The sequence below is a fragment of the Xiphophorus hellerii genome, chromosome 1, assembly GCF_003331165.1.
Source record: "Xiphophorus hellerii strain 12219 chromosome 1, Xiphophorus_hellerii-4.1, whole genome shotgun sequence".
Taxonomy (NCBI): Eukaryota; Metazoa; Chordata; class Actinopteri; order Cyprinodontiformes; family Poeciliidae; genus Xiphophorus; species Xiphophorus hellerii.
The window spans coordinates 32211955-32230148 of record NC_045672.1 but is presented as its reverse complement, the minus strand read 5'-3'; the positions used below and the strand labels follow the sequence as shown (position 1 = coordinate 32230148).

The following is an 18194-nucleotide window of genomic DNA, read 5'->3' as shown; positions in this document are numbered from 1 at the left end:
CTAGCATAACATCTCTGGCACATAGTTGCTAACATTTTCTGAACCTTTTCCATTTATCTTAAAAAGATGAGGCTGATTTATGGTTATTGGACCAAATCTCTAATTTTTTAAATCTTTTTTTGCCACATCATATGTTTTGTGATTATTTAAATTCTCCAATTTTCCAGGTTACAAAACGCGGGCGACCAGATATCTTTTTTCCAGAAATGTCCACATTTCATGTTCTGTTCAGGGCTTTTGAGGGATTTCATAGACTGATAAAAATGTTTGGGTTTTCATCAGTTAGCATATTTAAATTGAGTGGTGTGATGCATGAAATATGACAGCCTCTCATTAATGTGACGTCCTCCCTGAGCTGCTGCCTAGTGGTTGTTGTTTTCCGTTCATGTCCAGAAGAAACAAAGAGCTGCACTGCTGCTCAGGTTTCTAAATGGGCAGCTGTAAGTTTACAGACAAACTGGAAAATAAATTTCTTTCACAACTTCCTGGATGCATCAGAGGGTTGGAAAAACCCTTCGAGTTTGTCGTTGGATGTTGTCTCAGATCTGACAAGCTGAGGACAGTCCACTATTTGGCCTTGTCTCACCAGTTCTTCCACAGGCTCCTCTAAATGTCCTGCGATTGGTGATCTGAGTTCGTGTGGCGTCTCCATCCATCCATCCTGTTTGTAGTTTGACTCAAACCTTGGGAACTCATTCCTCTGCTGAGAACATTCATGTTCTGGTTGACCTGATTTCTCAGCAGGGTGTTTGTCCAGAGTGAAACTGTTTTCAGGTTTTAGGAGAATCTGGTCAGGCATGTGACGCTTCTGCAGAAAACCTTCAGTAGAAACAGGTTAGTTTAAGTGACAATCACTTCTTTATGACCTCTGACATCAGTCATGTGCAAACTGTGCACATCTCTCTTTGCTTAAATAGCTTGGAATGTTAACCCACAGTAAAGTATTGTATCCAGTTATTATTTGACATCTTTAAAGAAAATTATTTTAAATGTACAATTATCTTTTTTCATCAGAGAAATATTTGTGTAAATAACTCCAAATTAAGCTCCTTATGTGTCGTATCATCTCTTTAGCACTTGTTGCCTTTATTTCATTTTATTTTGTATAATATATGGTTGACTTCCAGTTTTTGATTTGATGCTTTTATTTTGATAAGAGAGCTTCCTTTGTTTATATTACAGAACGGCAACTTCACCACAAAAATGTATCTGGTTATTATCGGCCCCCTAATGTATGTTTATTTTGTAAATAAGGAAATTTCTAATATTGATCAGGTTGGAATTGTGAATTTGTTTCATTGTAATCAAATAGAGTATAGTTTTTGAATCAGAGTTGATACTTTTAGTGGTTTGTAGCTTACGCTGTCTTTATGTGTGTGTGTGTGTGTGTGTGTTTGTACGTACAGCTCTTAAGGTGAAACTTCGGGTTTTACTTCCAGTAAAATGTTCATCAGTAAAGCCACAATCCTTCATTCACAATATGAATAACAGCCTATTATGTAAATGTTTTTAGAAAATCAGCATTTCCTTTCTGCTTTCAGCTGTTTTTGCTCCTTCTGCTCCTTGTTTTTGTGGATGAGAGTAAGCAGAGGTCAGAGGTCAGCATTATTTCCACAGCTCTAAATATCAAGTCACAGCTCTGCCTCAGAGGCTTCAAGGCAACTAAAAACATACAGCATGTTCAGTCAAACAACCAGAGGAGTTTCAAACTCCTCTGCAATTATTCCCCTCCATTTGGACGTAAAATGATGAAGACTTTTACGTCTCGGTTATTATTGCTCTGCAGTCCCTGCCTGCTCCTTACCGACACTTATGACAAACTGGGTTATTAGCACTCATGTGTTTCCTATAAATGGCTCAATCCAGAATCTGCTAAGCAAATCTCCCTCAGCAACAATAAGAGCCAAACGACTGAAAGAATCAGACCGTGGAGCGTTGATGAAGCTCAGCGAGGCCGACTTCAGCGACTCCCTGTGAAGCTGTTTCATTAGTTTCTGCAGGAAAATAGTTCACTGTGGAGTCACAAGTGAAATACTTTAATTCAGATGTTAATGCCACACTCTGTCGTCTGGGTTGTAATGGGACACAGGGAGCTGACGACGAGAAGAAATGGCAGAAATGAACGGGAGAAGGATAAACTGGTAGAGATGGGAAAGAAAAACAAAGAAAAAGAAAGGATGAAAGGAGGAGTAGAGCTCTATTTAAATTATTTATGTGCAGTTTAGCCCAAAGTTATTCAGACATCCTGCAGATATTTGAGAAATTTGTTTCTGATCAGCAATGAGGAGTTTCTTAAGACAATAAAACTGTAAAAAGAGAACATCAACTTAAAAATATGGATTTTCTGTTTAAAACTTTCTATGCCCTTTTTAAAATGTAGTTTAAATTAAGTTTACTTATATGACGTCAATTCACAACAAATGTCATGTTAAAGCAAAATTTAGTAGAAGAATCTTTATTGGTTTTCACCAATCAATCACTTTGATGAAGCTTTGGTGATGAGATAGGAAGGCCTTTTTGCCATCACCCTAATTTTTAGCTCTCTACACAGATTCTCTACAGTAAGGAAGTCGGTACACATAAATATTCATATTCGCTCCGTCAGAAGAAACATGGGTAAAATTTAAAGATTACTTTAATCTAATTCTAGCAACGGTGTGAATAATTTTAGGCATAAATGTGTCAGAGGGACATCACAAACAAACTAGGACATGATTAGATGAAGATACACGAAACGTTTTTCATCTGATGTTGAAAAGGGCAAAAAGTGATGCAGTGTCGCCCTCTGGTGGTGGTGTTGTAGATTACAGCTGCGCTGATGTCCTGCTGAAGGTCCGACCATCTTTGGGAACATTCAGACAAAAGAAATCTGAGGCTCCACCTTTCTGCAACCTAAAGAGATTTAGAATTAAATTTTCTATTTTAGTTCTGGGCGGGGAGTTCTGTTTTCTTTCTGGCTGTTTTCACACCTGATAATCCAGTAGACTTGGTTTGATTGGGGATCAAAATTGAACATTTGTTATATTTTCAGGACTGTAGTTTGCATTCACACTAAACTGTGTAAAACAATTCAAACTAAATGAAAAAACCTTTCCCCCCCGTCGCCTGTGGGGGCGCTGCACCAAGAACTACTGAAGGAATCGACACAAAAACCTCTGATGAAGACACTGAGCGGAGGCTCTTTTTGGCTGGTGTTGGAGCCTATTAAAAATTAGACTAATGTATTTTTTGCTAAATTATTAATGTTAGAGATCTAAGGTTATGTAGATCTATTGTTGTTTATTTGTTTTGCTTAGCCCCTCCTCCTTGTCAGTCAGTCTCCTGCTGTGATTGATCTGATTGTTTGGTGAAGGAGTGAGGAGTGAACAGTTTTTCTACCACAAATTAACGTTTATATTTATTTTTTTTGTATGAAGTCAACTCGGAGAATATTTCTGTTATCTTTATAAGTACCATACCATACCAACTTTTTTATGAAGCACTTTATACACCGACAGGACCAAAGTGCTAAGTAAAGAAAACTCTCTGCGAACGTCTTGTATGAAAGCCTTTACCTCCTCTACTCCACGTCTGACCACCAGCCACTTTTTCCTCTAACGGTGGAAACGCGCAGCTGTTATGGTTGTTTTGACACAGAATGCTCTGCGCTGTAGTTCACTTCCTGCTTTGGAACGGTTTCTAGCCAGGTTGCATTCAGATATGTTTTCAACCATGCAAGAGTTCACTTCAACCGGAGGTTTTTAGGTGGATCAGAGTTCGTTTTTATAGTCCGTTTTGGAATTCAAATTTACATTCTCACCTCCCAAACGAATCAGACTTTCTAGACCAGTGGTCTCAAACGAGGGCCCTTTAGATGTGCCTCTGCTGCATCACCTGAATGGAATAACTAGGTCATTCAATCAATCAATCAATTAATCAAATTTTATTTGTATAGCACATTTCAGCAGCAAGGCATTTCAAAGTGCTTTACATCATTACAAACACAGAAACACAATGCAATATAGAATCAATAATCAAAACACGACATTAAGTCAAGTTCCATCAATAAATTTGTAATTGATTACATTTCAAATACAATCCTAAACAGGTGGGTTTTTCAGTTGAGATTTAAAAGAAGTCAGTGTTTCAGCTGTTTTACAGTTTTCTGGAAGTTTGTTCCAGATTTGTGGTGCATAGATGCTGAAAGCTGCTTCTCCTCGTTTGGTTCTGGTTCTGGGGATGCAGAGCAGAACCAGAACCAGAACCTGAGAGGTCTGGAAGGTTGATACAACAACAGCAGATCTTTAATGTATTGTGGTGCTAAGCCGTTCAGTGATTTATAAACTAACAACAGTATTTTAAAGTCTATTCTTTGAGCTACAGGGAGCCAGTGGAGGGACTTTAAAACTGGTGTTATGTGCTCTATCTTCCTGGTTTTAGTCAGAACGCCAGCAGCAGCAGTTCTGGATCAGCTGCAGCTGTTTGATTGAATTTGTTGGACAGACCTGTGAAGACGCTGTTGCAATAATCAATACGACTGAAGGCTCATTAAGGCTCTGGAGAACTGACCTACACCAGGAGGAGGTAATTAAGCCATTTGATTCCAGTATTTTTTATCTGTGGTGATGATGACTCTTTTTAAAAACAATCCAATTGAGTGTTAAAGAATTCTGTAAAATGTATTTTCTGGTGGGGAATAAATCAGGACACTCCAACTTTTATGCCTTCTAATGATTAAACTCACTATATCTGTATCACCTCAGCTGTGAATGCCATAGTGAGATGCAAAGAAGTCTCTGATCTCTGAAATCAGCTGTGTCATGCAGAGTCTGCAGGTGGAAGACATTCAGATTAACTCTCTATATGCACACATATGTCAATCCAAGCAGGTTCCATGATTACTGACCAAAATACGTTGAAAGAAGTCCAAAAACCCGTAAATGTCCTAAAGTAGGGTCTTGGTACTGCTGTTCTAGTTGTGCATGTCTGTACAATCTGAGAAAGACATGAAAAGTCTGAGCTTCAAGGAAACCTTTTGCCTTGTAAGAATGCCAGAAAGAACGCAGAGAAACTTCTGGTACATTGTTCTTTGGGTAGGAGAGCCTAAAACTCAATTATTTAGACTCTAGACAGAGAACATGTCTGGCATAAACCAAGTACAGCAGTCCAGGAGAAAAACTTCATATCAAATGTGAATTATGGAGGAGGAAGTGTTGTATGCTTTGCTGCAGCAGAACCTGGTCAGTCCACCATCGTAGAAACCACCATGGATTGTACAGTGTATCAGATGAAGCTTCATAAAAATGTCAGACATAAACTGAAAGCTGAGACAGAACTAGACCCTGAAACATAACAAGGACCCAAACATACCAGTACACCCACTAAGGACTGGCTAAGAAGTAACAAAAGGAAAGTCCTGGGCCTAGTCAAAGTCCAGATCTTGGTGTCTTTGATAAGCTAATGGATGACTTGGAAATTACTAAATGTACAAGAAGCCCCAAAAACATCTCACAGATGGAAGTGAGAGGTAGAACAAATGTTCCTCAGGCTGATGTGAGAATAGATGGAGACACGTATCGTCTCACTGAAGCATCATCAGGCATTTAGTTATAGACAGTGTCAAGAAAATCCGAGCTCTTGGGGCGTGCCGTGGTGGCGTAGGGGTTAGCGCGACCCACATTTGGAGGCCTCAAGTCCTCGACGCGGCTGTCGCGGGTTCGACTCCCGGACCCGGCGACATTTACCGCATGTCTTCCCCTCTCTCCTTCCCCCTTTCCTGTCAGCCTACTTCATGAAAAGGGACTCTAGAGCCCACAAAAAGACCCCCTGGAGGGGTAAAAAAAAAAAAAAAATCCGAGCTCATCCCACTTCCCCATGCTGGAGATTTTAGTTTAACAGTAATAATAAATAAAGTTATCTTTAAAATGAATCACTCAAGTGACATCAAGGCCCAACAGTAGACTTAAGTGTCAATAAAATAAATCTGGTTGTGTGTGTTGTTTTTGTCTAAAGCAAACTTTGCTTTAATTCTACTTTTTTCTATCTAATCATAAGAAATCATAGTCAGTCAGAGAGAGTCATTAAACAGGAAAAGCAGGTTTCCTGGAAAAAGAGGAAGTAAGTTTCCAGCCTGTAGATTTATAAAAATAGCTGAGACTATTCCTTATCTCAAAGGTTAAAGTTTTAAAGAATTAAATCTAAACATTTTGAGTAATTTGATAAGATTCAAAGTAAAATACTTATATTAATAATGGTTTACTTGTAATAATATTTACACGAACATTTGTGGGAACACTTACAAGAAAAACAAGTAACTGTAATTTTAGTATTAAATAATTAGAATCATGTATTATTCTTTGGGTTTCTTTTCAGAAAAACATCTGTAATAACTCACATTAGGATTATAATAAGTATAATTAATAAGTTATGGTTATAAAATCATAAATGAATGATAAATCAGAGAAGCTGAAGAAAATAAATGTGATATAAGTTATGGTTATAAAATTATAAATGAATGCTAGATCAGAGAAGCTAAAGAAAATAAATGTGATATAAATGTGATTTTTACATTGAACTTGAAATGGTGTAAAAAGGTGTAACTGCAATTAAACATCACTGATATGTTGGAGGTAGAGAGTAGGTGAAAGGTGAAAGGCAAGGAACTAACAGGAGAGCAGAGATGATCAACACCTTATTTAGGTGAAAGGTTGTGCAGGCAGCAGACATCAGGACATAATGTCGGGACATAGGAGGTTGAGCAACCCTGAGACATTAGCACAGACATCAGGAAATGTCTGTAAGACAGTGATGGATATGAGATCATCTGTCTGAGCAGTCAGAAACCCTATAAAAGGTGGGTGCAAAAGAGGAACCTTTTGTTGGATCCTCCGGGCAGCTTCGAGCCAAGAGATGGACAAAGAACTCTGCAGCTGAAGAAGAGCCGGGGCCACAGAGCCGAAGACTGTCCTGCCATGAGGACCAACCCGTCAGCCCTGCAACATGTGGCTTCGAATCGCACTTCTCTCATCGGCTGGGTTCAGACCCCAAAGACAAAGATGAAGACAAAGACAAAGGCAAAGACAAAGAAGAAGAACTGGTGCCTTTTTTCCTGCCAGCACCAAGTCCTGTGTGACCTCACCATCCATGCGGAGAAGAAGATCATCAGACCTACAGAGATTCCTGCCTTCGCCGATCAACATCTTCCTCCTGCTGCAACACCTTCTTCATCATCAAGCCAGGTCTGGGGTTCGAAACGCCAAACTCCGTCCGTCTCTCTCAAAGGTTCCCTTTTTTTTTTTAGTTCTCAGTATCAGCAGTAGGGAAAGATAGACTAGATGATTGATTTTACTTATTTGATTATTTCTGCTACTGAATTAAGCTGTACTGACCCTTGCAAAACTGCCTTACTAATAAAATATTTAGCATAAAGAAAATCTAAAAGATGTTGTGGACATTCAGTTAATGAGTCACCTTAAAGTTCTTTGATGGTTGTAAAATAGCTGTGATGTTTGATTCTGGAGAGGAAAAAGTTTAAAATGTTTTTAGGTTGCTGGTAGCCCAAATTTAAAACGTCATCCTTGGGACTCGCCCGAGTCACTAAAACCTACCTGGTTCAATAACAAATGCAAGTTGTAAAACTGGGACTGAGATATTTGGCTGTTACTTTCCTGATATCGGTAGTAGTCTGACTTGGTAATCCTGATCTAAATTACTACTGTTATTAATCATTGCCCTAATCAGATATTTAGTTATTTGCAGTCAAAAGTAGAATCCTACGACATCGATAACATGTCTGTGAAGGAAGCGGACAGAATGTAAATACTGCTCAGTTAATCACTGAGTAAATTCAACACAACCGAAGGGTCCAGACGTCAATTTAAAAACTGAAGTTAGTTTTTAAATTTATTGATACAAGACAATGAAATTCACCAACAACAAGGTTATAGAACCTGATTTCTGTTAATCAAATAGAACTTTGTGACTTCAAAGAGCTAAGCACCAGTTTCTGGTCGATAACGTAGCAGCTGAAGACAATAAACTCATGCTCCTCTGATCTGACACCAAACATAGATCCTGAAGTGCTTTAACTGTAGAATATCGACACATGCCAGTCTGAAGAGGAGTAATCATTGGCCATCTTTTCATGGATGACATAAAGCTGCATGTCAAGAACGAACTAGAAATAACTCACTGATCCTAACCCTGATATACAGAAAACTCACTGGAACATCATTCAGACTGCAGAAGGTTTCGAATTGTTTCCAAACAAGGCAAGGTGATCACCGCTAAACACAGAGCAGCCAGCATGAAATCAAAAGGAATCATCTCTAGACCTCTGTGACAGGATTGTCTTGAGACATAAATCTGGAGAAGGATCCAGAACCTGCCCTGTTTTTAACACAGGAGGACTGAAGCTGGTTTTTGAGTCTTCAGGATGGCCGAATGCTCTTGTCCTCTGCCACAGAGTCCTTCTGGCATGACAGATCCCACTTCTGACATCAAGAATGTGGTGGAAATTCCTTATCAAACAGCAAGAGAAACCACTCAAGAATTGATAAAGTTTCAACTTTATCTTTCAAGTGTTTTATTTGAAGGCAGTCAAAAGACTCTGAATCCAAGAGAGTCAGGAAAAGCAGAGCAGCATTTCACAGATACGTCCATTTTTAATACACTTCTGTTATCAGAGAGTACATTCCATACAAGAACACTGTTCTGGACAGAGAAGCAGAAGTGGCAACATCAGCCGGTTTGGTCCGGTTCTAATCAGTTCTTATGGTAAGTAACTCTTCACGCTACCAGGAAAACGTCCTTGGCCGAATCCTGGAAGATTCTGCAACAACTTGAACACTTTGTAAAAAAGTGACAAAAACGAGAACAGACAGTGACTTACTCAAAGATTTCCACTTCACAGACAAACAAACTGAAGGTATATAAAGTCTGTGTTTCCATCTCTGAGACATCCTGTGACCAGAAACTGCTGCTGGAACAGACTCTTCAACTAATCATCAAAACAAGGTGACATTTAAAGTCCTACTGTTCATCATGATGCTTTATGTCTTGATTGAGTTGATTTGTGATACTAATTATGAACTTTCCTAACGATTCTTTCTACAGATGGCTGCCGGTCTTGTCTTCACTCTGCTTCTTGGTCTGAGCTTTGGACTCTGGGATGGAGCTGATGTAAGTATGGAGAAGGACTTAAAACAATGACTGGTATGTCCCTGTTGTGAGCTTTGGCTGACTGACGTAGATCAGATGGAGCAATCTGAGCCATCATTTGGTCGAAGTTCAATGAGGAAACTTTGTTTTGTTGGGAATTTTGTGCTAAAACTTTGGGTTTTTCCGTCCACAGGCCGGATGTCGACTGAGAGGTACGTGCTTCTTTTATTGTTGGAGTTTCTATAATCTAAAAAACGACAATTACTTTGTGAGAAATTCTTTAAAAAGATAGGAAACTTTTGCTTTAATGGGTCATCCTTTCAGCAAAAGTACAGGACTTAATTTCTGTATAACGTAAATTAATAAATTGTTTAGTCAGTACATATTGTATGGAAACATCCCATCCCACAAGGCGGATAGGTCCCAGTAGTTTTTACAGAAGGCAACTAAAATAACTGAATCAGAACCAATAAATGTGTCATTTCAGAGTTTTTATTATGTGAATATATTTTCTCATAACTGTCATTTCCTAAATCATTTTGTTAAAATGCAGTATCTTTACATGATTATTGATTTAATTTAACATTGATTATGCTTTTTTCATAATTATTAATTGACATTATTCCCATTTTCATAAGCTGTAATTTGGATTAATTTCTCATATTTTTTAATGTATTTTTACCATAATGTTTGAAGAAGCTGAACCTCTTGACTGTGTTTAGTATTAAAATGATGCTGATCATCATATCTATGTATTTACCTTCTTTCTTCATAGATGCCACAACAAGTGTTTGTCCTGAAAGTTGGACTTGGTACGATGGTCGCTGTTTCAAGTTTTTTGAAACTCGCAAGACCTGGGATGCAGCTGAGGTACAACAGATGTGATGGTCACAGCAGATTTGCTACATTCAAAACGAATGTAAATTTATTGATATAACACAATAAGATTAACCAACAACAAGGTTATAGAAACTGATTTCCGTTAAACAAATAGAACCATAATTTCTAAAGGTCGATATTCAGCTGCACCAACTGTCTCACTGCACAGAGGAAAGTTTAAACCTGTTTTGTCTTTTTCAGTTCCACTGCCTCTCATTCAAAGGAAATTTGGCCTCAATCCACAGTGGAAATCAGTACAACTTCATCAGAAACCTTGTCCACAATGTATCTGGAAGAGACACAGAAAGTTGGATTGGAGGTCATGATACAACACAGGTGAGAATTTAAAACCATATAAATAACTCTGTTTGGTTGATGACTTTTTATGTCAAGATGCATTTCTCATGGCACTTTTTGTAAATGCTTTGAGACGACCTTTGTTGTGAATTGTTGTTATATAAATAAACTGAATTGAATTGAACAGGTGTTCCTAATAAAGTGGTCAGTTCAGTCAAATACATTCCAGTTGATCCTGGTTATAACACGATGCAGTTAATTGCAGATTAGAATAGCAATTGGTCAACAGTTATCTCAGGAAACCCAGTTAGTTGTATTGAATAACTGACTATGCTAAACTCCCTCATGCTGAGGAAGCATGTGGCAACAGTGCAGAGGAATGAGAGGAGACCTCCAACAGAACCAGAACCTGCCTCTGTTTTCCACCGGCTGCTCTGACCAGCTGAGGGTTTTAAATATAAACGATCCAAACACAGTTCATGTTTTCTATAATGAGTGACAGAAGTCTAGGTTGGTTCTGTGTGATTTGTTTGCATAGGAACTTAAAACTAAATGTTCTTTCAGGAAAGGTACTTTTTTTGGACTGACGGTTCCAAGTTTGTGTTTAATTCCTGGGGCGTGCATGAGCCAAACCATGCCGTTTCAAACGAAGACTGCATGGAGATCAACTTTCTTGGTATTTATTACTGGGAATTGACAATCTGTAATTTAATAATTTCATTTAAATGTATGTTTTCATAAGATCTTTATATCCAGTGATTTAGTAGGTGGGAGTCTGTCCTGTGATTGGTGGGTTGCTGGTTCGAACCCCTGCTCTCTTTGTCTCTTTACAGAACGAGATTATGTGAATGATGAACGCTGTGACAAAGAGCTTCCCTACATCTGTGCCAGTGTGCCATAACTTTTCTCTTCTTATGCCTAATAATCTGAAATGCCCATATGGCTTTCCTGCTGGTGATGTCACTTCCACCTGGATGTCAAGCCTCGATGACATCACTGCTGGAAGAACCTGATTTCACTTCATTTGACCACTTAAATAAATGTTTTCTTTCTCTGAATTTTGATTGTTTGATTTAATTCTAGCATTTAATCAGTGGCGGGCCGTGCATTTCACACCTCGGCCTTCAGCAGTGCTCCGTCTGAATCAATCCAACCCTCAGTAACTATTTTATGGCTATAAAACTTCTACAGCTGCGACACACATAATAAAGCATCAAAAATAACCTGATAAAATTGCAATATTATTTAGGAATATAGCAACATTTTACTCACCAAAAATCCTGATTATTTGTACACAAAATCCATCCTCCTTTCTTTCCTCAAGAAGATTTCAATTACTCTGTTGTGCAGATTATCTGTGCGTTTCACGTTCCATGAAGAAGTCCTTTTCTATCGCCATCGAAGCTGATGCTGAAAGTCGAGCCTGCCCGGTCCTATTTCTGGCATAAGTTTTAGTTAGTAGACTGAAAGTGGACATTATTAAATCCTTTTCCCGGTTGTGACAGGCTTGCTAGCTCCGGAGTTGCCTGACCTAGCTTAACAATGTCCAGCTTTTCTTGAAAAGTCCGTCTTGAAAATGGCTTTGACAGTAAATCTCCAACCAAATCCATTTCTTCTCCTCCTTCACCCATTGTGGGTTGAAAACCAGCTATTAAATCAACACAACAATATCTTTGCTTGTGCAGCTCGCTACAGATGCAGCTTGCTAGCTCTGGCTAGTACACGCTCTGACTATCCAATCAGAGCGTGTGAATACGCTGACGTTTCCGTACGCCTGCTAGAGGGCCTTGGTGTCGCCAACTCAAAATCTGATTGGTTGAAGCAACAGTTTGATCGACATTTATTTTATGCTACAGGGCCCGCAGAACTGATTGTGAAGGCCTCCAGGCAGATTTCTTTGACCCTGGCAACAAATAGCGGCTGAAATGTGATTAAATGCTTAAATATGAAAATACACGTCTGGAAGCAGCACAGCCAGGGGGACTAGCAATGAAAGGAAGCGGACAGACCATTTGGATTTATTTAATACGTATTCATGGACAAAATATAATTAATATCAGTTTGTGATTCAGATATTTTTAGGCCAGCAGAGAAGGCCTTGCAGGCCCTGACGGCCCACCACTGCATTTAATATATGTTAACTTAATCCCAACAGCCTTTGGTTGACCATGGAAATGTTAGGAAGACTGAGCTGCTCTTTTCTGAAAGGCATCTTTACATTATAATGACCATCTTGAAGAAATGCTGAGTTGTCCATAATCTTTAAAAATCTGATGTCTTCCTTTGACATTCCTTTCTCGTCTGTACTCCTTTCATTGTAGTCATGATTGTACTGGTTTTTAACATCTCTTGCAGGTTACACAGATATTCCTGTTGACAGCAGCCACATCAAGTCCAGTTTTACATCCAATGTTCTTGCTGTCTTGAAGAGGGCCATTAATTACCCAACCAAGTACAGTCTTTACTGCACACGGGCCATTCCCTTGGTTGCTGACAGCGTCCCAGGGTCCCAATACCTTAGGGGTGTTGGTACCAATCAACTTGTCAACATTGGCATCTATGCAGTGAATTTGAACATTGGAAAGGTAAGGCCATTTTGCCAGCTCTTGTTGTGTGACAGTATTTCTAGAGGTAACAGACATTTTGTTTTGTGTGAGAACCCCTGGAAGACTGTCAAAATGGTTACTGTCAAGCCCAGCCACTTCCAAACCACTCAAAGCATGAGTGGAAACCTCTCTCTTTCCCCATGGCATTTAAAAGGACATTTGTTTTTCTTCTAACTATATTTAACCTTTGCATAAATTGCATAAATTGTTCTGAACATTCTGTTCAGAACAATTTATTGCGGAGGAGAAATCTGCTGTTCGGGCCACAATAACTGTGGAAAAAAAGCCAGATTTTTAAAGTGAAAAATAATATATGCCTTCCATGTGTGGCATTAGTGGCATCTGCTATTTAAATTATAAAATATTATGACCGACAATGCCACCTGGGACATTAGCCCCAGAATTATTCAGCTTCCTATACTTCAAATTAATTATTTATTTTCTCCAAAGTTTAAAATAGGCCTACAACAATAGAATATATGCATAAAAAACAACTTACAAACTTCACAGAATACACAACATATATATTGCACATCAGCTCTTCAACATCAAGCTGTTTTCAAACCCAATTAATAACTAAGCAAAGAAATAAATACAAAAAAGAACACTGCAAACAAAACAACAAAAAATAGATCATGCAGAAAAAACAAATGGCAAAAAGCAGAACATGCAGAGCAAATGAACCAAAAAATAGCTAAACAAAACATGCAAGCAAATGACAAATTAAACCTAAACGCAAAAGAAAAACAACTACAAACTGCAAATAAACATGCCGAAAAATTATAAGGACTCGCCATGAGCGGTTGCACACCGACCTAAATGAAAATAAATTATTAATTGGGTAAATGACAACCCCCATGTCCCATGAACATTCAGGTTAGGTGCGCGCACCAGGAAGCAGAGGGGAGGGGGGAAGCCACAAACAATTCACCACCAAGTCCCACAACAACTCGGGATCTTGGTTAAGAACCCCACGCACTCTCAGAGAGCGGAGCAAGACCACCAACCCAACTGCGGTCCTGAAAACAATTGCTCGACATCTGAGGAAGAACAGGATTATGGAAGTCAACACCACGCCATCTCCACAGCTCAGTACAAATGTGTGTGAGCATGCACACTACACACTTAGCTTTAAAGGCTATGTTGGTGCTGCCCATCACTCACCTTATAGGTGAACCTGCACTAACATACCACACATGCATTGCATGGAAGGCAGTGCTGTCAGGTTCAAATCAACCTAAACGCTTTCACACAGACACAAGAAGAGAGACACGTGATTAAATTTGTACTCAAGGAGAGTAAGAGAGGAGAGTGTGATTATTACAGTCTCCAAAAATCACTCCGAGGTTCCTCTCTTCCTGCTCCTCTTTTATTAGAATCAGGGAGCCCTGGTTACATTAGTTAGCAGCTGCTGGAAGGAGTGGGGCAAACAAACACCATCTGCTAACACACACTAATAAATCTTTTCAATACAATGGAATCTCCGGTCTTAGTGCTGGTGAGGTCTCAAGCGTGTCTCTGGGTCACAAGCTTTGACCTTTAGCCTTCGGGTGTTTTTCCTATCAGGCCAGCTCTCAGTTTTGGCCCCAGAGTGGTTGGCATCTGCTTCCAATTTGGCACATTTATCAGCTCCCTGCAGACATTTGAAACACAACTCAAGTTCCAGAGAAACACAGAAGCATATATATGGGATTTTATTTACAATTCTAACAAGTACATTGGCTTGCTTTCAAGTGTTTTATTTGAAGGCAGTCAAAAGACTCTGAATCCAACAGAGTCTGGAAAAGCAGAGCAACATCTCACAGATACGTCCATTTTTAATACACTTCTGTTATCAGAGAGTACATTCCATACAAGAACACTGTTCTGGACAGAGAAGCAGAAGTGGCAACATCAGCCGGTTTGGTCCGGTTCTAATCAGTTCTTATGGTAAGTAACTCTTCACGCTACCAGGAAAACGTCCTTGGCCGAATCCTGGAAGATTCTGCAACAACTTGAACACTTTGTAAAAAAGTGACAAAAACGAGAACAGACAGTGACTTACTCAAAGATTTCCACTTCACAGACAAACAAACTGAAGGTATATAAAGTCTGTGTTTCCATCTCTGAGACATCCTGTGACCAGAAACTGCTGCTGGAACAGACTCTTCAACTAATCATCAAAACAAGGTGACATTTAAAGTCCTACTGCTCATCATGATGCTTTATGTCTTGATTGAGATGATTTGTGATACTAATTATGAACTTTCCTAACGATTCTTTCTACAGATGGCTGCCGGTCTTGTCTTCACTCTGCTTCTTGGTCTGAGCTTTGGACTCTGGGATGGAGCTGATGTAAGTATGGAGAAGGACTTAAAACAATGACTGGTATGTCCCTGTTGTGAGCTTTGGCTGACTGACGTAGATCAGATGGAGCAATCTGAGCCATCATTTGGTCGAAGTTCAATGAGGAAACTTTGTTTTGTTGGGAATTTTGTGCCTAAAACTTTGGGTTTTTCCATCCACAGGCATGTCAACTGAAAGGTACGTGCTTCTTTTATTGTTGGAGTTTCTATAATCTAAAAAACGACAATTACTTTGTGAGAAATTCTTTAAAAAGATAGGAAACTTTTGCTTTAATGGGTCATCCTTTCAGCAAAAGTACAGGACTTAATTTCTGTATAACGTAAATTAATAAATTGTTTAGTCAGTACAGAAGGCAGCTAGAAACGCTAAGAAAGCAAATTATTTTCTGAATAAAATAGCTGAATCAGAACCAATAAATGTGTCATTTCAGAGGTTTTTCATTTGAATATATTTTCTAATAACTGTCATTTCCTAAATCATTTTGTTAAAGTGCAATATTTTTAGTTGATAATTGATTTAATTTAACATTGATTATACTTTTTAAATAGTTATTAACTGACTTAATTCCCATTTTCATAAGCTGTAATTTGGATTAATTTCTCATATTTTTTGGATGTATATTTACCATAATGTTTGAAGAAGCTGAACCTCTTGACTGTGTTAGTATTAAAATGATGCTGATCATCAGATCTATGTATTTACCTTCTTTCTTCATATTTCTCAGAAATTACAGAGGTTGACTGTCCTCCTGGTTGGACTTGGTTCCAGCGTCGCTGTTTCCTGTATGTGAATGATCAAAAGTCCTGGGCTTCAGCAGAGGTACAACAGATGTGATGGTCACAACAGATTTTCTACATTCCAAAAAAAGAATGTAAATTTTTTGATATAACACAATAAGATTAACCAACAACAAGGTTATAGAAACTAATTTCCGTTAAACAAATAGAACCATAATTTCTAAAGGTCGATATTCAGCTGCACCAACTGTCTCACTGCACAGAGGAAAGTTTAAACCTGTTTTGTCTTTTCAGAATGACTGCCTCTCAAAGAATGGAAATCTGGCCACATTCCACACTTCAAATGAGTACTACTTCCTCAAAAACCTTCCCTACACGACAACTGGCAATTACACAAGAAGTTGGATTGGAGCTCATAGTACATCAATTGTGAGAATTTAAAACCATATAAATAACTCTGTTTGGTTGATGACTTTTTATGTCAAGATGCATTTCTCATGGCACTTTTTGTAAATGCTTTGAGACGACCTTTGTTGTGAATTGTTGTTATATAAATAAACTGAATTGAATTGAACAGGTGTTCCTAATAAAGTGGTCAGTTCAGTCAAATACATTCCAGTTGATCCTGGTTATAACACGATGCAGTTAATTGCAGATTAGAATAGCAATTGGTCAACAGTTATCTCATGAAACCCAGTTAGTTGTATTGAATAACTGACTATGCTAAACTCCCTCATGCTGAGGAAGCATGTGGCAACAGTGGAGAGGAATGAGAGGAGACCTCCAACAGAACCAGAACCTGCCTCTGTTTTCCACCGGCTGCTCTGACCAGCTGAGGGTTTTAAATATAAACGATCCAAACACAGTTCATGTTTTCTATAATGAGTGACAGAAGTCTAGGTTGGTTCTGTGTGATTTGTTTGCATAGGAACTTAAAACTAAGATGTTCTTTCAGGACGGTACCTGGTTTTGGAGTGATGGTTCCAAGTTTGTGTTTTATTCCTGGACCCGAAATGTCGCAGCCGAAGGGAAAAAATGCATGGACATCAATGTAGAAGGTATTTGTTACTGGAGATACCCAATCTGTAATTTAATAATTTCATTTAAATGTATATTTTTATAATATCTTTGTATCTGGTGGCTTAGTAAGTAGGAGTTTGTCATGTAATCGGTGGGTTCCTGGTTCGAACCCCCACTCCATTCATGTCTGTTGTGTCCTTGGGCAAGACACTTCATCTGCCCTGCATGCTTTCTGCAACTGATCAAATCATGTACCAAGTCTTTGTCAAAGGTTTGCAGTCAGGATTTGTCTCTTTGTCTCTTTACAGGACAGTCACTTTTGTTTGGTGCCAAATGTAACACGAAGCTTCCCTACATCTGTACCAGAGTCCCATAACTTTTCTCTTCTAATGCATAAAAATCTGAAATGCCCATATGGCTTTCCTGCTGGTGATGTCACTTCCACCTGGATGTCAAGCCTCGATGACATCACTGCTGGAAGAACCTGATTTCACTTCATTTGATCACTTAAATAAATGTTTTCTTTCTCTGAAATCTGACTGATTGATTTGATTCTTTTATTTAAAATATGTCAACATTGCATTTATGCAGCAACTTATAAATTTACTGGTAATAGTTCTAAATCTCAGCTATAACTTTATGCGGAAAAACATCAGAAATCAGAGCACCTACACCAATAAACACTAGAACATTTCACTCTTTCCTGCCAAAGTGTGCCCTTTCTTTGGAACACAGTGTTCTTATGCTGAAAATTAGCATCAACGCTAAAGTAATGTAGCAACATAGAAACATATAAATATTTCCATACAAATATTTTCCAGGTGGGATAAATTACAGTTGGATGAAGTGGGCCGGGATAAAAGAATGTCAGTGGCAAATTTAGTTATATAACACTTGCACGCACGCACGCACACCCCCCCCCCCCCCCCCCCCCCCCCCCCACACACACACACATATATATATATATATATATATGATATATGAATAATAAGAGTAATATTAAGTAAAAATGAAAATTTTATAAAACATGTGGACATGATGTTGGCGTAGGGGATAGCGCGACCCACGTTTGGAGGCCTTGAGTCCTCGACGTGGACAATCCCACAGAATGTTCATCCTACAGGCCAATATCATTACTGAACAGTGATTATAAAATATTAGCAAAAGTGTT

The 18194-nt window shown here is 38.7% G+C and overlaps 2 protein-coding genes across 2 annotated transcripts; both read left to right on the top strand.

Moving 5' to 3' along the window:
* The first annotated feature begins 8633 nt into the window (after positions 1-8633).
* On the top strand, positions 8634-11372 carry LOC116718748 (galactose-specific lectin nattectin-like). Its single transcript, XM_032560974.1, has 7 exons — positions 8634-8994; positions 9094-9159; positions 9332-9350; positions 9914-10008; positions 10219-10353; positions 10879-10990; positions 11148-11372. The coding sequence occupies exons 2-7, from the start codon at positions 9094-9096 to the stop codon at positions 11213-11215; spliced, it is 495 nt and encodes a 164-aa protein (XP_032416865.1). The 5' UTR covers positions 8634-8994; the 3' UTR covers positions 11216-11372.
* A 3307-nt stretch (positions 11373-14679) lies between these two features.
* Positions 14680-17555, top strand: LOC116718757 (galactose-specific lectin nattectin-like). Its single transcript, XM_032560985.1, has 7 exons — positions 14680-15089; positions 15189-15254; positions 15428-15443; positions 15991-16085; positions 16298-16432; positions 16959-17061; positions 17332-17555. Exons 2-7 carry the CDS (start codon positions 15189-15191, stop codon positions 17397-17399), a joined length of 483 nt encoding a protein of 160 aa, XP_032416876.1. The 5' UTR covers positions 14680-15089; the 3' UTR covers positions 17400-17555.
* Positions 17556-18194: the final 639 nt, after the last annotated feature.